The sequence below is a fragment of the Sceloporus occidentalis genome, unplaced genomic scaffold (genome assembly GCF_023333645.1).
Source record: "Sceloporus occidentalis isolate IW3139 unplaced genomic scaffold, rSceOcc1.0.p SCAF_11, whole genome shotgun sequence".
Classification (NCBI taxonomy): domain Eukaryota; kingdom Metazoa; phylum Chordata; class Lepidosauria; order Squamata; family Phrynosomatidae; genus Sceloporus; species Sceloporus occidentalis.
The window spans coordinates 13,938,791-13,960,142 of NW_028316991.1; the positions used below are offsets into that span (position 1 = coordinate 13,938,791).

The 21,352-nt window shown below is 40.5% G+C and overlaps 1 protein-coding gene across 22 annotated transcripts in view; it reads left to right on the top strand.

Moving 5' to 3' along the window:
- The window catches only part of LOC149305615 (regulating synaptic membrane exocytosis protein 2), a 271,086-nt gene that overhangs the window by 44,096 nt on the left and 205,638 nt on the right, over positions 1–21,352 (top strand). For 10 of the 22 annotated variants that reach the window (XM_089477182.1, XM_089477194.1, XM_089477190.1 and 7 more), the window contains one exon: positions 2,022–2,033. The exons of the other annotated variants lie outside the window; for them this stretch is intronic. In XM_089477182.1, coding sequence (XP_089333308.1) covers positions 2,022–2,033 — 12 coding nt within the window. The remainder of the gene's footprint in view (positions 1–2,021; positions 2,034–21,352) is intronic. 22 annotated transcript variants of the gene reach the window in all.

The following is a 21,352-nucleotide window of genomic DNA, read 5'->3' on the forward strand; positions in this document are numbered from 1 at the left end:
TTTGAAATTTGGAATTTATGCTTTATATCTTTAGGGGTTAATGCATATGAAAATGTTTGTTCTGGCCCCTACAGTATAATTGTTCAGAGTGAAATATGGTAATGCATTTTTAATCATAAAACCACCTCTAGGCTCTCAAAGAATCAACCCCATAGTGACTACTACCTGATAACGCCGAAAGGAATAGTGTAGCCACAAAAAAGTTTTTATTATTATTTTAAATGTATATTGGTGTCCACCTTCCATGTAATCCAATAAATCCCACTGCATTCCCATCTGTACTGGCATTCTTTAGTTAGAATATTCTAATTTTGTTTGATTCATCATATCTCATGCTCCACCCGTCACCACTTCTGAAGCCAGGAAGTGTAGGCAGGAATCATACTCATGTACATGCTAATAGCACATTTAGATCAATGCGTGTAGTAGCATTAACATATCAATAACATACATATATATCAGTATCCGGCCAGCATACATGCAGTAGTATGGAATTTAGGAGAATGGGAGTTCCATTGAGCTTTAGGAAGTGTAAATATGAATGCTCCGGGTCTTGAAAGGCCCCACTCCCTGCCCATTCCCCCATTACATGGGGGTGTTTCCCGAGATGTCAGTGGGAACTCCCAGTAACATCAGCAGGAACACCCCTACATCATCGGGAACACCCACTGATGTCAGCAGGACCGCCCACCGACATCACGGGACCGCCCGCTGACATCAGTGGGCAGTCCTGGCCGCGTCCCACAAGGGAAGGCTCTGGGTAGTCGGAGCTCAGAAGTTCCCAGGCATGCCAATAACTAAAGAATGCCTGCACCAATTTACATTCAGGACTGGAGTCCATAAAAAAATAATTAACATAAAGACAGGACTAGAGTGGATCTTTAAGAATAATCTCTAAGTAACTAGAACTTTATTCCATAATTTCTCAGGTCTACTGCCTAGCTAAACGTGGCTACCTGTAGTTAACTTCCCTTCCGCTGGTGTCAACCAGCTCACCTCAAGTATAGCTACCTAACTCAAAAGCTACAGTAAATTTAGTCTAGTGAATCATCACAATGTTACTGACAAGCATAGGATCCACTTTGCAGAGAAGGACCAACACAGCACCTGGATGTTCACCTGCTTCAGCCCCCACGTGGCATCCTGACAATGCTCTGCAGCTGAGCACCGCAAGGTGACTCTTCAAGTAAGGCGAGCAGGTTTTCCCGTCCTACTCCACCTATTCCTGCCTTTGGTCCTGCTCCTCTCTGCTTCCACCACGCCCCAAGTATCTGCTTCGACACCTGAAATGTTGTCAGTAGGAATTTATAATATCTGTCTCTATAAGCTCCCTGTAACAACTTTTTTTAACTCATAGCCAAGTTCTTAAAAACAGTAAATACTTTTAAAGTAACATTTTTTATCAAACGCTATTGTGTGTTTAGCTTGTAAACCAATGTAGTGGTATGGAACCCAACAATTCAGGCTTCTTCTCAAGAGCCCCTTCTCAGTTCTTCCAACATTAGTCAGCAATAGGTGGGTAGATTGGCCTCCACGCACTTATTTACGTCTGAGCCTTACATAAATTGGTTAGTGTGAACATTCTGGATTTTACACCCTCTATAGTGAATCATTTGCTTGTTTTACCGGATTATTGACTAATGTCAACAAATGAATGTTTTTTTGTGTGCAGTAGTTAATTTGATAATCTATCTCAAACGTACAATCGTGTTGAAGTGTAAAAAATCACACTGCCATTGTCGAGAGGTAATCGATAAATTCCTGCCATTTTAACACCCTGTATATCTTGTTACTTGTGAGCCAACGTTCACAACAGTTGATGAGTGTCCTGCACTAACACGCCATAACAGGTGATAATCTCCTCTAGGGATGCATCATGTATAGCAATGTGATTTGCTTCTAATATGTTCTGCGTGTATTCTGTGTTACCTTATTCTTCTTTCCTGACTTAAATAACCATATTTTCTCTTTTTTTCTCTTTTTCCTTCCTTTTTTACTCAATTTCACGGACATTGCTTCAGGAGGACAAAGTGGTTAGAATCTTTCTTTTTCCTATTCTGTCACAATTTAGTGAACACGCATTTCAAACTCCTCACTGCATCCCAATGTTTGTCTTTGTCATGCATGTTTTAACCCATGCATGAATAAAAATAAGTGTCATCTAAAGGGATTTTTAACTCATTGAGTGTGTAGTGGGTTGCTTTCCAATGCACCACTTAAATGGGATTAAAAAGTACCCAGAGATTCAATGGGTTACTTAAGAATATAAAGTGTTGCCCTCAAGTCATTTCATGTCTAAACTATTCTCACTTAGAAGCGTCAGTCATGACACAATTTTATGTTATTGATCTGATGTTTAACTAAACATGGCCATAATTTGGGTTTTGCTGAGAACTACGTCATCTGCAGGCATATGTTGTTATACTATGTAATTATAACATACGGTATATCTTCCTGTCTTCTCTTATCGGGGAGGCAAAGCTGCTGTAACTTTTGATTCAATGGCCCCAGTACCAGCTGCATTCATGCTTACGGTCCTAATGAAAACTCATGTTTAAATTGTACCAAGTCTCACTAAAAACCGGTATGATAAAATAACACTGAGGCTCATCTGTTGACATTTTATATTGGAAGCAGGGTCATGGGACCAGCAGGTCTTAGCTGGGCTATTATGATCAGCGAAGGTCTGTTTCTACAGGGGGTATAATGATACACCCTCGGGACAGGGCTGATAATCGTCTTGCATGTTTTATGATCAGTCACTAGTCATGTGTGGTCGTTGTAGACAGCATGCGTGTCTGTATGCAGCGGTAGACAGTGGAAGACATACACCACAGCATTGTGCAGGGTGCCATGGCAGGGACTTTGGGATTACACCAATTTGAAATATAAGAATATTTATTATCCATCTCATTTTTAGACAAATCTTCCCTTTGGCGATGAGGAAAATGTATAGCCATATGTATGTACCAGATACATCCCAGTCCTAATAGATCTATATGTAATAACTAACTGCGCTGTTATCTACATTATAATGTGTTTGACTATATATATATATATATATATATATATATGTAACCAAAGAAAAATGGGCACTCACGGGTCTTTGTAGCAAAGTGCATTAAACACTAGTTTATTTCAATCAGCACGGCCAACGTTTCGGACCACCTCCGGTCCTTTCTCAAGACCAATGTAACCTTGTGGAAACTGAGACCGGTGGCAGCCTGTGGCAGAGTCAGCATTATCAATTTCCTCTTCTGAAGTTATTACCTTTCTCATAACTAAATACGGTAATAACCAACTTAACAACTTGGAGGAATACTCATGTATATATTATATACAGTTGACTATGTTCTATCTGATAACACATATATATATATATACATATATATACATGAATATTCCTCACGTATATGTTATAATTAACATTCTCAGGTGAGAGCAACGATCAGGACAGATGTGTCCCTTTACAGCTTACCTTTCCCAATTCTACATTAATAGTCTGCTCAGCTGAAAGGGATAATTGGTGCAAATGAACTACTTTTTGAAAGAAAGGGAAATAGTTTAGGTACTTAATCATTTATCTGTATAACGTTGTATAGATTTAATTAGAATTCAATAAGCTAGTTAGTTAGTAAAATCATGGACACTGCATCCTGATATATCATTAAGGAAAGTGGACCTTGGGTTAATAAGGAGCGCACTGTGTTGTTGTTCACTTTAATGTATGTTTTTTATGCTTTTAATTGAATTTATTTTGTGAAATCAACAATACGGAATACAGAGATTTATGGTCGTTCCCAAATGTGCTGGATTGATGACATTTTATTCACAGTTTCTTTGGGATGGGATTGCTACTTTGTAACCCCAGACCTGTTGACCAGATGTCCCTATTTTAAGCGAACTAGCCCCTGATTCAGCCTTTTGTTCTCAATTTACATTAAAAAGGTATTTACCGTAGTAAGTAGCCCTAGAAAAGTCTCCACAGACCAATTTCAAGTCAGTGATACTGAATGGGATCTTGTGTTTGAACAAAATAAGCTTATTTGTGATTGCGCTACATTAATTACCGTAATTCCCCATGTATATGACGCACCTTTTTTAGAAAAATTTGGGGTCTACAAAGTGTCTTATACAGTGGTGGTAGATTTTTAATTTTTTTTTCTTACCGGAAAGGGGACCTGCTTAGCAGCGTCTCTTGATCCATCAAGGCGACACAGGAACCCAGTGGAGTCATGTGAATGCACATTGCATCACATGACTCTGCTCCGTTCCTGTTCGAGCAATGCAGAGGGAAACAGCGGCTCCCCACGGAAGTCTGTGAGCCGCACCAGAAGATCTACAGTTCAGGTAAGGGTGGGGGAGTAAATTAATGAATATATATATATATATATGTGTGTATGTGTGAAAGCATGGATCCGTGTGTAGGGGGCACAGGGAGGCTGAAAGTTATGTGCATGTGCTGGCTGCCTGAGCATGATAGGAGTGTGATTGCTAACAATTACTAGCAGCTAACATCAATCACACTCCTATCATGCCCAGGCAACCAGTACAATAACTTTATGTATTTTTTTTTAAATTTGGGGCCCCAAACTTAAGGTGCGTCTTATACATGGGACCGTCTTATATTTGGGGAAAAACCGGTATGTAATAATTTCTTTTTTCTTTTTTCACATTCTGTATATATATATTTTTTGTGGGGGGGTTAACCTCTGATTATCGAGACACATTAACAGGGCTGTCCACTCGTCTGGGCGAGCAGGACATTTCCAACACCGTTCTAAACTCAATATTGTATAAAGCGTTACACTGTGTAATTATTTTGTAGTACTTTTGCAACATCAAGCTTTATTTAATTAGATGATTGACAAATTTTATTTAATTAGCTGATCAGACAGGGAACTTTGTAACTAAATTGTTACTTTTTGTCCAATGATGGGTTTCAGAGCTCTTAGTAGCGGTTGCCATTGGCACTAAAGAAAGAATCCAGCTATAATATGCACTATAATGTATATGATAGCTGCAAATTCATATAGGAAACTGCAGAATCTACCTATATGTATTTGCCCCTTTGCCCACCCTTAGCTTTTTTTTCAGTGGCTCATGAAATACGTAGTGAGAGGGTGGTAGATAAACATAACAGCCCCCCATCAGAAGTGATAGAGGCTAATACAGTGAAGGACTTTAGACATGCGTTGTGCACACTAGATGTGCCAAATGATTCTTATCCACCGTCAAATTATATATGTATATTATGTATCTTTCTATGTCTACCACCAGTTAGCTTCAGTGCTGGCTTAGAGACCCTTGAAGACCCCTGACCCCTAACATCCCCCCCCCCGACACATGTGGGGAAAGCACGCCCATTGATATCAGTTTTGTGACAATGATTAGCTGCTTCAAGCACCCTATCAGTGAGGAGAATTCATCAGATCACAAACGAGGCAGGGATCTCCAGCGTCTAAAGAGTATTTTTATGTTTTACCTTTTTTTTTTTTAAAGAAGGCATATTGAGGTACTCATAACTAAAAACATTTTTCTTATGGTGAGGCTGTCACAAAGAACCTCTGTCTGGATTTATACATAGGGGAATCCCTTATCAATATATTAATAATCTAGTGGCAGCTATACATTTTATGTAAATAGATTGACAGGGTAATGATAATGAATATAATAAATAAAAAATAGCATACATATTCATGGTAAATAATAAATGGTATATGTATGCTGACACAGCATTTTGGCTGGGAATGGTCTGTGGGTTTGTGTATCAGTTTGGCTGAGAGAATAATTATAGTTTAATGTAAAATGTACACTAGTAAATGTGAGGAATATTTTTCTAGGCTTGCAGGAACTTTACAACTCACAAGAGTTGCATCAACGGAACAGCCATGCGAGTCAGATACATGGGCATAGGAACCCCTAAAAATCTGGGGGGACAGCATTTTCCCCCCATCAGATCCCCACTTTCTCCCCATCTCTCCCCCTATCTACCCCCTCTCCCCCTATCTACCCCCTCTCACACTTTCTTACTATCTACCCCCTCCCTACCCTCCCTTCTCACACTATCTACCCTCTCCCTACCCCCTTCTCACTAGCTACCCTCTTCCTACCCTCCCTTCTCACTAGCTACCCTCTCCCTATCACACTCATTTTTCACTGTGAGAAAATATGGCCTTTAATAAAATATGCAGATTAAAATAAAGTAAATGACACAAAACCTTTACTTTTCCTCTCACTGATTTCTGGGCCTAGAAAGTTTTGTGACTACAAATTCAGGACTCAGGATAATTAAAAATGAAATAGCTCTATTTATTCTAGGGATGCACCAAAATGAAAATTCTGGACCAAAACATTCAAGGTTCACTTAGCCAAAACCCCACCTTTAAAAATAATAATAAAAACTCAAATTTTTAATAAAAGTAGGTAACACATCACAATTGGACAAAAAAAATAGCAATATGACTTAGAGCAATCACACTCCTATCATACCCAGGCAGCCAGTACATGCTGGTATAGGGTGGCTGTAAGTGATGTGCAGACCCCATATTGCTGGCAGCATCAATACACAAGGGGGCAGCTAGCTAGGTTTCCGCATGTACTGGCTGACTTGGCATGATAGGAGTGTGATTGCTAACAGCAATCACAGTCCCATCATGCCTAGGTTCCAGCATTTACTGGTTGGATTGCTGCTAACAGCAATCACAGTCCCATCATGCCAAGTCAGCCAGTACATGCTGGTACAGGGTGGCTGTAAGTGATGTGCAGACCCCATACTGCTGGCAGCATCAATACACATGGGGGGCAGCTAACTAGGTTTCAGCATGTACTGGCTGACTTGGCATGATAGGAGTGTGATTGCTAACAGCAATCACAGTCCCATCATGCCTAGGTTTCAGCACTTACACATCCATGCAATCACACACACACACTCATTAATTCATATACTCATTCATTCACAGATTCATTCCCTCAATCACGCATACTCCCCACCCCCTTACCTGCACTGCAGCTCCTCAATGCCGCTCACAGACTTCAGCAGGGGGCGCGGCCTCTCTCTGCGTTCTCTGGTAGTGCACAGAGGAAGCAGGATGTGATGTCACGTGAACTCTGCTGGGTTCCGCTTCCTCTGTGCAGTATAGAAGACCCTCCCACAGGTAAGTAGCAGGGGGGGGATTCTTACGGCCCTGGGGGGGATTTCTACGGCCCTGGGGGGGATTTCTTAATTATCGGTCCCCCCGCATGAGTTACTGGGGGGGGATCTGTCCCCCCCGGTTCCTACGCCCATGGTCAGATACCATGCTCGCTCCTTATTTCCGAGGATACCGTTGAGCAAAAGTCACTGAATAGAATGGATACATTGTAGGTTGACTCTTGAATTCTAGCATTTTATTCTTGTACATGATGACTTTCAGATGGTCAGGTCTCAGACTGTCCAAAAAGGAAGAGATCAGGTCATCGTATGAAGTTAAGAGCATGCAGTTGCCTCCTGGCAATAGCCACACATAGTAATGTATACCTTATTGTAGTGATACACCGATACCATTACCCTATAAGAGTGGCAATCCAGTTGTTTTCAAGGAGATTCCATGTGTTTATCACTGTTAAAAAGTAGAAAACTTTTAAAATAGAATGAACCCCTTTAATGCATAGATATATACGTATTGTAGGCATGTCTTTGATTTCCTATAAATATTTTAACCATTTATCGTATTATCATTCATTTATCTAGTAAGTTTTACTAGCAGCAGTCGGCATACTTTGCTTACTCTGTTAATTAGATATTATTTAAATAATGCATATTATCCATACTGTAGATATTTAAATGACAGGTCATTAAATTCGAAAACAGTTTCATTTTCTCACCTACCTCTTATTCCGGTCACAGGTGTGTAATAACACAATTAAGGTTCTTTGACTACATTTAGGCATTATGGCACAGCGGGGGGGATGATATAAATACTTAATAAGCTAGATTCAACTTCAGTGGCTGGAAACCAGTGCCTGCATATATAAATAATGAAGACCTTGCCGGTAAAGTACAAAACATTAAAGGGCTTACTTTCTCTTGGACAGCTGCATGATTGCTATAGGGAAAGTGCACGGAGGTCTACGGTGACCTAGTATAGGAAAATCACACGTGGAGCTTTTGGGTACTTACTTTAACGGAGTGATAAAACAATCCCTAGCATTTTAGACGTGAACAAATGGCAACACCCCAGTTTCTGGAATTGCCCATGAAACTGAAAATTTGGTTAACGACTCATATTCTGTAAAAAAAAAGAAAGTTGAAGGCGTCTTCTGGAGTTTTTTTTTTTTTTTTATCCAAAATGGATAATACAGAAGAAAAGTTCTGGATTGCAGGTAGTTACTTTTATTTAGTCTTTAGTTTTATACACTTGGAATATGGAACAGGTCATTTATTTAATGTTTTCATATTATACAAAGGAATTTGGCACACGTAGAAACAGTTCGCACATGTGGCAAATTATTTAAATGTTGTATAATAGGAATATCTCTAATCAGTATGACTAACTCTTGTGGTAGATGATATTGAGGCATGTTTCGAGCCTAATCACATAATTTCACCATCCTGATGTTTCCATTAGACAGCAGAGCTGACAGTCTGACTATTTACTATAAAATAACAGATTTAAATAACTTGGTACCGACTGCTAAGGAAGCTTGATACAATGAAAAGGATTGTATAATATATGTTTCATGTGCTGAAACATGCCGGCAAATAATATATTATTGCTTGTGTGTACAAAGAAGACACTACTCACATGTTTGTTCTATTATGCGTATGTTGTGTATCATTTGACATAACATATCATTTGTGTATGGTTAATTTGTATTGATGGCTAGGAAAATGGGGACGAGGAGGGCTTGTTTTTCAAGTTAAAGCAGAGAAATGTAGTGGTCATATTAAGAGACAAGGAGCTGTGGATGCATAGAATAGTTTTTAAGCAGGGGTAATGAGGGTCCAACACGTTGATACAGTGGGTGAGTTTAAGAATACATTGGATGAACACAATGTTGTATTCATTAGGAAAAAAGATCTGAAATAAAAGTAGTGTTTACAAAGCGTGAACGCATAGACATGTTAGGGCAGTTCTATGTTCTATCTGATGACATTGTTTAATGATATGAAACTTGTAAGAACGGCAAAACATATTCCAGCCAGTACTTACATTTAGCCAGAAATAGATGTACAATTATAAGGTATCTGATTGTCGGATCAGTATGTTAAAAATTAACAAACAAATCTGAATTGTGTGGTCAGAATATTTTTTGTAATTTAGCAATAATTTGGTAAATAGTCAGAATGATCTATTATCCCAACAGCAAACAGCCTTATGTTTAGAACATGGGCTTTTCTATGGCAGTATTAGTGGGGTTTGTCCTGTAGAACGATGTATATCATTTTCTCTTAGAAATATTCTACTCCACCTAATCCACACAAATCAGAACCCATCCAAGTAACATTTGTATCTTTACCTATCTGATCTATAATGTTTTTGCCTATTCATTTTTATTCTGTTTCATGGTAATGCTTGTCTGGTAGAGTCTACAGGATATATTAGCTGTTCTAAGAGGTAAGAAGCTGTAGCTTTTAAACTAACGAGAGGCTTTCATTAAACAACTAGAATTTTTAATTGTGTTTTTAATCGTTAACGTCCCTGCTGTTGCTGGTATTGTACCCTTATGTGTTGTTTTAGACAGACAGTGATACTTGAAGGGTATAATAGGTTGGTGACATGGACACTACCAAAAGTTTGAAATGTCCTTGTTTTAAGAAAAAAAAATGTCCATTAAAATAACATGAAATGGCTCAGAAATACAGAGCAGACGGTGTTAGTGTTGTAAATGACCAATGTAGCTGAAAGGGCTGATTTTTAATGGAAGATCTTCATAGGCTTACAGAGGCCCTTTATCACTCCGATCACTCCTTTATCACTCCCATCACTCCTATAGTGTAACTGCAAAAATCTAACCATGCTACTATACAAGAATATGGCTGCCTTACAGCTAAAATGTATAGAGCCCCTTGGAGTTATTTTGTAGCCTTCACATTATTTTTTCCATTGAGATGTTGAAGCTGTTGGGTTTTTTTTCCTTTAAACATTAAAACAAACTGTTTAAGATTACATTTTTATAAAAAGTGCTGTTCCACTTTTATAAAAATATTTCACTCCGTAGGATACTAAGCATAAAAACATAGCACTTGTATGCATTTATTCTTTTCTCTGGTGGTTTAATAAAATGAGAACAACACAGAACATATTAGGAAGCCCTTACATTTAAGAGACCTGTTCAGTATATATGGGAACAATCCATCAGTGACCGTATCAGTGAAAATTATGTGTTCCAAGCAAATAGTGTGACTGAAACATCATGTTCCACACTAAAATACTTATTGGTGGAAAGTTTTGGGAAAACAACAGACACTCTTTTTACAGAGAGAGAAACTGCTGCCCCAAGGAGCGGAATTTTACCCCTGGATGTGTTAATTGGGCAGCTGTATTACACGGGCGAGGGGTTAACCAATTTGTGACAAGGCTGAAAGTTCTAGTCTTTCACTTGAACCTGTCACAAAATATATAGAAAACATACTACTACGATGGTCACATACAGAAGATAAACTTTTCAGTCCCGGATACTTACTAAGACCTGTGAGTGCCTACATTTCTGAGGAATTATATCTATGTATATATACCGTATATACCGTATTGGCTCGGATATAGGCCGCCCCCGTATATAGGCCGCACCCTAAAAGTTTGGTGCTTTTGTAAAGAAAAAGTTTTTTTCTTTAAAAAAGCACCAAAAAAAACATGCTGCCACTCTGTCTCCCCCCCCCCCGAGATATGCTGCCACTGTCCTCCCCCCTGAGATATGCTGCAACCCCCCCCCGAGATATGCTGCCACTGTCCCCCCCCCCAAGATATGCTGCCACTGTCCTCCTCCCCCCCCCGAGATATGCTGCCACTGTCCTCCTCCTCCTCCACCCCCCGAGATTTGCTGCCACTGTCCTCCTCCCCCCCCCGAGATATGCTGCCACTGTCCTCCTCCCCCCCCCGAGATATGCTGCCACTGTCCTCCTCCCCCCCCGAGATATGCTTCTACCGTCCCGTCCCCCCCTGAGATATGCTGCCACTGCCCCCCCCCCCCGAGATATGCAGCCACTCTGCCCCCCCCCCCCGATTTACCAGAGCAGACTCCCAGGTGTCTTGCGGGGCCGGCGGGGGATATTACGCAATACGCGTATACAACTTCCGGTGCCGGCACCGGAAGTTGTATACGCGTATTGCGTAGATGTCCCCCGCCGGCCATGCAAGACACCCGGGAGTCTGCTCTGGTAAGTCTTGGGGGCAGAGGTAAAACGCATCGTGCGGACGGTCACCGGCTGCGGCGATGCGGGTAAACAACCTCCGCAGCCGGTGACCGTCCGCACGATGCGCTTAGACAGCGTGCCGGCAGCCCCCCCCCCTTGGAAAGTGCTGGCAGGGGAGGCTGTCTGAGCGTATCGGGGAGTAGGATGCAGGTCCCCTGCACCGCTGCGGGGGATCTGTATCCTAACCCCGCTGCCTGCCCGGCGGCCGGAACTGCATGTCCCGGGCGTCGGGCGCTAGACCCCCGAATATAGGCCGCACCCCCACTTTAAAGACTTAAAGTGGGGGAAAAAAGTGCGGCCTATATTTGAGCCAATACGGTATATATTGTAGGGAACAGCTCACACATGGGGCGGCAATGACAGTATTCACACAGGTTTCAAGAGTCAAGCGTGTTTATTTGGATGCTGTAGGCACAGAGCACCTTGAAAATAAAACAAACTCTAAGCCTGTCCAGCTCTAACTAAACACCCGGATACCTCTCTACAAGCCTACGGTCTGGCACAAAGCAAAGTAACAGGTTTTGCATGGGTAAAGCTTCATACCTGGTGGGCTGCAGCACTGGCTGTAGCTGCTCCTTCACTCAGTCCCTCCTCCACCCTGCAAACCCAACAGCCCTCTCTTTTAAGGCTTCCTCCCCAGTAATGAGCTTAGGAAGCCTCACCTGAGGACTCCTGGGTTTGGTACCGCGCCTGGCTGAGGAAACCAGGTGAGATATATATCCCATCAACCACTCTCCCATGCACTTTACCACAATATATATATATATATATATATATATATACACATACATACACAGACTATAGGACCAAAAGTATGTGGATACCATAATATCACACCTATTTGAGCTTATTGGACATGACATTCAAAAACCAAAGGCATTGATATGGATTTTCACGGGCTAATTTGTGCCTATTCTACCAAAACAGCATTTGTGGGTCAGTCAGGCACTAATGTTGAGCGAGAAGGCCGAGTCACAATTAGCTTACAATTCAGGTTTTTTTAATAGTGTTAAGGTCAGGCGTCACTCATCAAACCAGGTATTTCTGGACCTTATAGTCATGCTGGAACAGGACAAGAAACTCATACCACAATCCTGGAAGCGATTCTCTACATTGTCTTTGTATGCTGTAAGATTACTGTTCACTGGATGTGGCCCAAACCCTGAAAACAGCCCAAGACCATTAAACCTGGTCCCCTAAACATTACCGAAGGCACTATGTTTCCCGGTAGGCATCGTTCTCCTGGCATCCACCAAACCCATATTTGACTTTGAGATAGTGAAGCACGACTAATAAATACAGAGCACGCGTTTCCACTACTCCAAAGGCAGTGGCGGCGTGCTTTACACCCCACCACGTACAATGCCAAGTGCCATGATCTTCAGCTTGTGTTCCATGAAGCTCCCGACACTCAGCGTTGGTGCTGATGTTGCCTCCAGAGGGGGTTTGGAGCTCTGTAGTGAGTGACAGGTGCTTTTTATGCTTTAGTACTTGGTTCTGTGTGCGTGCACAGTCTGAGTATGCGCAGTCTGTGAGTGTGGCTGAGCTGACAGGGGAGCTGCGCTTTCAACTTCCTCACTTCACTGTTCATTAGTGAGGCAGAAGCTTTCCGGGGTTGGCCCTTCATAATGTATACTGAAGTCAAGAAGCTGAAACCACAACTCTTCTGCAAATTCATGTCAACTCTCCTTTTAGTCAATAAACGTCAAAGTGGTGATCAGTCAGCAGGGCTAAATTTATCTCTGGTAGCAGAAACTAGGCCAGAATGTTTCTTAAGAGACCAACCATGTCTATTTTCTGCAAAGGAACACGGAGCAACGCAGCCTTTTAAAAAAGGCATGTAGATTAAACATGTACTGAAATCAGCGATGTATTGTGGCTTAGGCCGACGAGGCTTAAGGTGGCGGGGTGGCAGTTAATGTGCTGCATTATAAGGGGCAGATTTGGCCTAGGAGGCTATTGGACTCCCCTGTGCATCACATCTCAATGGGTTACTAGGGATCCCTGCTGTAGGTGAAGACTATGATTAGGGCTACTTACGTCACGTTTCTGCTTTACATCCAGGTTAAGGTAAGTATTAGTATTTGCAGAAACCAAAGTAAATCAGAGAACAACTATTTGTAGGAACAGATATAAATCCTAATCAGTCCTTGGTCTTGTCTTCGATTCAGTAGCCCTATGTCTATCCCGTGCATGTTTAAACATTCTCGCTGTTCTAGCCTCTAACACTTCTGCTTGGAGGCTGTTCCACCTATCTGCTACCCTCTCAGCAATTTAAAACGTCCTTACATCTAAGCCTCTGGCCCTCTAGTTTTAGATTATGACCTCTTGTTCTAACATTTCTCATACTTTAAAATAAGCTTTAAGTATTTAAATGTTTCTGTTGCATCTACCCTTTCTATTATTTCCTCCATGCCGTACATATTAAGCTCTATAGTCTTTCCTGATAAATTGTATCCTGCAAACCATTCACCATTTTAGCAGCCCTCCTCTGAACTCTCTCCAACATGTCAATATCCTTCTAGCGATGGGGTCTCCAGGACGGTACACAATACTGTAGGTCACGTCTGAGATCTATAAAGTGGCCGTCTTCCTGCTACTAATGCCTCTCGATATACAACCCAACACCATGCTTCCTTTTTCCGATGGTTTATCAGAAATAATTACTCCTAAATCCCTCTCCTCTGTCACTAACACTCTGTTGTTTGCTGTTGGCTACTAGGGGCTTTTGTTCTTGATTAATCCCCATAAAAAAAAAATGAAATTAATCAATTACACTCCATCCACTAGATGGCAGTAACACTTTACAAATACAAGCAGCACAGCATTCTAGATTAATAGTCACCCAGTTGATTGTTTGTAGAACACGGAATGGTGTTACACAGAGAACACCTAGATCATACCTTTTTATGACTTCTAGGTTCACGTTTGAGATTTAATCAGTTAAATTTACCATGTTAATTAAATGTCCTTCTTTTAAACATTTTGCTGGATTGATTGTAATGTATGTTTAGTTATTGTTAATCTGGTTTTATACTCCAGAAATAGGCTAAAGGGGGAAAGTTAAGTCTCACAGAGCCAAGGGAGGCTTGGGGCATGTGGCAAGTTTAAAGCACGGGTATGACAGAGACCTCTGGAGCACCTCTGGTCCACAGAAATGCAGCAACGTGTACTAGCCAGCGATTTAACAATCTTGCATTCAAATTGTCACTACATTTGTAATAAATAGTTCTCCATGTTTTGGGTTTTTTTTACAGCCGATTTGTGGCTTTAGCTAAATTGGGTTGAAAATCTCCATCATGGGTTCACTATTGTGTTGGTGATACAATTATCTGTTCTGCCTTTGGGGATCTTTGCTGAAACCGGGTGCAGGGTTAGTGGATAAGTAGCAGTGTTTTTTAGCAGCCTGGATAATAGTTGCTGGGTTCTACCTACTGAATTGCACACCAAGTAGTAATGAGCGAGGAATTTAAACATGCATGGGATCGGCATTAAGCTATCTGAAATCTACGACGAGACCAACGACTGATTAAGAGTCCTTACAGCAGGGTTAATGGGCAGACTAGACGGCCAAATGCTTCTTTCCTGCCTTCAAGTTCTATGATTCTGTGAATATAGTTTTTAAGTATTTTCCTTTGGGATGGAAAAATAAATCTATTAGTGGCCACAGGAGGGCAGGCAATCCTTGGAAATGACGCAGATCCTCTTTTATTAGGATTAAGGTTGTAACAGAGCAATGCAGATGTTTTAGGTTATTCTTGCTCACATGCATTTTTTTTTTTTACATTTTTTTTGTTTTAGTTCTGTTATAAGAATTAGAAAAAATGGCCGATAAGGCACCCTAACCCCAACGAATAACCTAAGAAGCTAGTGCCAAAGGCCAACCTCTAGTCTGCAAATAAAATTGCATGTCCGGTAGGTCAGTGACCCTTACCCTTACTGCCGCTCCAGCAGCAGATTAGATCCCGCAGAATGCGATTGGCTGCTGGATACATGTGACCGCATACTGTGTAAAAGTGTAGCATGTAGCCATGCTTATCCAGCAGGCAGTAGAGGAGTATTTACCTTCTTCTCCATGACAGTCTATAGAGGCTGTGCTGGCTCCATAGTGTAAATGGGCCAGTTGGAGAGATCACTGATCTCTCTTGTAACTGTCCCATTGAGCAGGATTGTGACGGGGCATCCTGATTGCCCAAGTGAGTGATCTGCTCCGCCATATTGCAGTCTAGGCCAGAATACCAGTACCAGGGCCGCTTACTCATCCCCTGCATCTGCTTTATCTATACACATTATAATGACTTTTAGAGCTGTCGTACAGTATACCCAGCACACCTTCTGAGCCCCGAGTTAAGAGGGACATCAGAAGAGGAAAAAGAATTGCATCCCAAAGAAGATCTCTTGGGAGATATGAAATTGCACCAATTTATATTTTATGAAATGTAAAAAAATCTACAATCATTTTCTTAATACACAAAAAAAACGTGCAGATAAATAGGTGACTAAACTGTGCACAAGTAGGAAAAATGAAGGTTTTTTTTGCATAAAATGTTAAACTAGCAATACTATATTTATTAAGAACCTAAAGAAGACATAGCTGCAGTTCTTAGTTAATTTAAAACATGTTTTTTTTCATCAAGAACATTGTAAATGGCTTGCTGTGCCACGGGATCTAAATATAGGATTTGGTAGTCTATTAACGGGAGAAAAGTATAGTTAAAATGATGCCATTTATTGGTATAGTCTATTAATGGCATGAGAGCCAAGTGTGAACAAAAGGGTATACAATCTACGAGTATTTTTAGCATGTCTCTGTCATTGCTGGTGTGATACTTTGCCCTCGTCTTTATGATGCTTATTTCAAGAAAGAGCATTTTAAAATGTTAGAAGGAAAGTAGCAATGTTAATGGTATCAGGCAGAGAATTGTCAGACACGGCCAAACCCTGGAGTATATTAGTATTCAACTAATAGTTGCTTTAATGTACGAAATGTAGCGATAATTAAGTACCGAAAAACATGACTGAGGAGGAGCCATTTTCGAAGAAATGACATCATCATTATTAATAATGAATACGTTTGAGCAAGGGTTACACAATGTGTCAGGTGCAACATTTTTCAAAGTGAACAAATAACTTTTTTTTTAAAAAACAAGAAAAAGAAAACATAATTTATTTAAGAAATCGCTAACTCTGATTTAACAAAAGTTACAATAATGAAAAGTAACATTTTGTAGAGGTTATTAGTTGAAGAGGAAAAAACATCAATCTACTGCAAGCATAATCCAAATTCAAATATTAGTTCTTCAGCTGGAGAAAAAAAAACCTATAAATATAAACATGAATTATATTATGGTGATAAATCCCGCTCTAGAACATAATCCGAGTCATTGCCCCTGTGTTCTCTGATGTCATCATCACAGCGTGTGAGCATAGAGCAAAAGATTAATTTTATGCCCCAACTACCTAGCCACTTATTCGTAGAATACTTTAGTTTTGCATCCATTCTGTCTTTTAGGATGCTTGATTCACAATCTAATGACAATGATTTTCCTAAAAATATCCTTAGTCTTAATAGAATTTTTAATGAGTATTTTTTGTGTCCGTGACATATTGATTCAGCTTCTTATAAGATTACATGGAAATCTTTTTTATTTTTTGCTACAACACATCACCTTCAGAAGGCACCTTACAATGAGGCACTTTCAAAAATAGTAGTAGAAGAGCCAATTGACCCGGACACCAGGGCTTCCTTATTCGGCACCACGCTGACAGCTATTTAATCAATTCTAACCATTTTTATGTATTGTGTTGCCCATGCTAATGCTGAAATATCCAGAAAATCTCTCCTGGTTATGGCCTTCACGGCCTGGACTTGAACTTCCTCCCCTGCTTTATTACGTCAGTGATGAGACCTGAACCTAAGCCTTCAGAGCCATGGTCATGGTCCAAAATCAGATGAATTTGTAGCTTTTGTTTGCCCGGTTCCGGATTAGGAGAGTCTTCTGTCATAGCTGCTGTCCTCTGCCTCCTGGATAAATGAACACTGATTGAGATGCTCTGGTGTGGGATCCTTTCCCAATGCTAATTATTTAATAATCTAATTACTTCCTATTCTAATGCCAATTATTTTGGCAAGAGGTATTCATTCTCCGTGGAATCCATGCAAACAATGAAACTTCACCTCGGTGTAATTACAGTTTTAGTGGAATACGAGTTCTAGAAATGGATTTCACTGGAAAATATGATGTGCAGTCAAACGATGTGGATTGAAAATTGCTCTGCCTAGAAATTATTAGCTAAGTGTATTTCTTCAAGGCCTTTAATCCTATCTAAATAGAACGGTTTAGATTTAGGTAATCTTACAGTTTTGCTCTGACAGATAAGTCATGTATTTTTTAATGCCATCTGTCAAGCGTTATCGATAAAGACAGACTTTTAAAAAAAGCCAATGCCCCATCTCTTTCTCCGTTTGGGATTTAGACCCCAGACAAGCTGAAGTACAATAATTATGGGCTCTGAAATGGGAGAAAGGATAGGAGAAGGAGTGCCTCCTGGATAGTCATGCCTACTTCTACCTTAGAATATGGGATGTGGCATGAATGGCCCCTCGTAAACGCATGAAAGGGCTCTGCAGAATCCCCATATGGATTTGCCCATCACAATCTAGGCTTGCAGGAGATATGTTCAGCTAAACAGATCTCTTGCTGCCTGCGCTGACATGACATTCTCACCGGCAGCCAGCTTCAGAGCTGGCTTGGTGAGGGTTCCGTGAGGGTCTAACAAGATCTCCCATGTGTGTGGGCAAAAAGCACCCCCACTACAAGCAGACAATCAGTGGGGTTAATATGGGAACACAGAGGGGCAATCTGCTGAACCCTTGAAATGGCAGCTTCTGATAACGTTGTGATTTTATTTTTTATCGGTTAAAGAATGTACATTAAAGTACTTACAAAGTGGGTAATATGCATTCTTCATTATTGAGGCTGCAGGGGTCACTAAAGTGCCCCTTTTAATACAAGATATAGGTCGTTTTTACATTCAGGTAACGGGATTGTATTGTTCAGGGCTAAATTGCATGTAAGCTTTCTTCAGTAATATTCTGGCAAGTCAAGTGTTGATACTTTTTTAAACTTGTGGCATAACCATCAAGACTTATTTAAAACATAATCAATACTATTATTATTTATGGTGATAATAGAGAATATTACTGATTACATATCCTGTACTTTCCATATAACTGTCCCCCTTCCTTCAGACAACTGTTACTTTTTACAGAAAAAAATGACTTTTTTTTTTGTCAAAAAGCACAACAAGCAAAAAAAAGGCTTTAATGTAAAATCAGGAGAATGTTCACTTATTTAATGCCCTGGTGGCTGTTTAGGAAGGGGAAGAGAATCAATTTTAATGTGTGTGTGTGTGTGTAGGAGGTTATCTTGGTTATATATGCACCATTCCATTTAGAATATATGTGATCATCCTGTCAGTCTGTTTTGCATCGGTAATGCTATGGTGACCACAGTGGCTCCTTTTTCTTGACATATATCGCTGACCGGCATATGCAAAATACCTTCGGCAGTATGAGAGATATAACTGAGTAATTAGTTCCTTACATTAATATATACATTATATACATTTAAAGGTTCCACCTACTCTTCTACATCTTACACCGTTATAACTTGCAGCATTATAAACATCATTCCTAGTACTGAATGAAGCTCTTCCCAGAATATGATTTAATCATGTCATGATTTGCCTCATTCATACTTTTCAGGAAATGCTTAATTGTCATGTGACACAAAAGCTGACATGTTTGCCATAAAAAAGTGAAAAAGCTTCTTAAAAGGTTCTGTTTTATTTGTTCATAGTTACATCTTCCAAAGAAAGTGACAGATGTACTAAGATTTATTTCCTTAACATACTAGAGAGTTCAATTAATGTATTTTCTAAGTGGATCACTCTTAAATCGGATGGTCAGCAATCGGAGAAAATGTACGAGTCCTGGGGAAAAAAAGGCTGATGTGGTCACACTGCCCATTATCTAATAACTTAACGAACACGACTTCATTATCAGATGGCATGGTTTTGAGACATCATGGGGTATAACGAGAAAACATCTTCCTGACCATTTAAGGCTAGGTTTCCACTTGGGTTTTTGTCTTGCATTATTTTCTTGATGAAAAAACGCCAGGAAAAACGCCAAGAAAAACGCCAAACAGAAAAACGCCAAGTGGATATGGCATTGTGCGATTTCCTATTGAAGAACAGCTAACATCTGGATGCAGCGTTTTTTCACTAAAAAAAACGCCGTGTGGCTGAATTGGTGTTTTTATGGGCGTTTTTAGCAAAAAAAAAACAAGTGGAAACCTAGCCTAAGACTATGATATGTAAATGAGGAGTTACCAACAAACAGGACTTCAGCTAGAACCTAGCAAATGTCTGGACACAAGCAGGGAGAGGACAATGGGAGCCGCCATTTAGCCTTAGCTGAAGAGTCACTTGTTGGATATGCCTGCTCAAAGGGACATCTCAGATATTATGGGCGTTTTAACCCCGGCTATGTCAGATATATGTAGCTGGCAAAGTGGGCTTAGGTTGCCAGCTACGTATCTTCAACATAGCATCACTCTAAGCCCTATTTTTAGCGAATGCGAGAAGAGATCGCAAAAATAACTTTTCCAAGTGCCCAATGGCTGCTTAGCCGATGGGCGGCTTTCCTTTACCTCCTGACGATGGAAGCCTCACGTGCTCAAGTACACGCCAAACTTCTGTTAAAGACTAAATGTGAGGCATTCCCTGAGGAGAAGCTGCTGATTAGTAATTGTCAGCTTCTCTAAGAAAAGTTTTGATTGCTGCCTTTAGGTAGTCGTCAGCTACATAGAGCAGGCAGCCAATATGGCTTCTTGCTACCATAGTAGCAAGGAAGCGTAGAAAAAAATGCTGTATGTTGCCAGTTAATTTAATATGAGATCACCTGCCTGGCATACTGGGGAAAAACCTGTTCCCTGCTTCTATGTCGTAGTGGGAGAAGATAATACAGCGAGGGCATTTAACCCTGCGTGGTACAGGCATATGACTATCCTGAATCTAAGACCAGACAAAAGAACAGATCAAGTTCTGATGATTTAGATTAGAAAAAATGGCAGACTAGAGTGGCCAAACTCTTTCAAAGCTGTTTCTAAGGTTTTAACTAATAGTAACTATGGCAAAAATCTGAAAATTGTCACAGCATCCCACAAGGAACCGACCCTCGGCACTCAAAGGAAGAATAAATATGGTAACTGTGTGTTCCTTTCAATTTTAATCCCCTTCCAACCAACGCACTCGTCTCTTTCCTCTCCTAGGCTTGTGTTCAGTCCATGAACGCTATACTCACTGCAGCCAGCTGCGGTTACAAAGTTCCAGGGTCTAATGAGAGCCCCTCGCATGCATGAGCACAGAAAGTGCTCCCATTGATATCTCAAAGTACTTAAATATGCATTAATAGGTTCGGCTTTATGAGACACTGGAGTCTCCTATTAAGCTTAAATATTGACCCCTTCCTCTTTAAAAGGAACGAGCTCCAAGCAAACAGTTTGCGCGGTGTTATCCGCATGCCTTTTCAGTGCAGACACCGATCAGCCCATGCATAAAACACAGTCAATGTCACATCTTTCAATAATAAAAATGCGGGCTTGCTAATTTCTGCCTTCTGATGTTTGTGATGAATCTATTTGAAAAGTTTAGATAGCATCGGTATTGGATGATACGAAGTTTGCAGCAATTGTATCACAGTCACGTCTTTACCCAGTCTTCATCCTGCCACATTGGGGTATATAATGATGTATTCTTTTTACTGACCTTTCAAGAGCCCCCAACAATTAGCACTTTGGCTATTACAGCAGTGCATCCATCCGGCCCATCTAGTCTGACCATTTTTTTCTGCTTTAAAGACTCAAAGTCTAATCAGTCCTTATTCTTGTC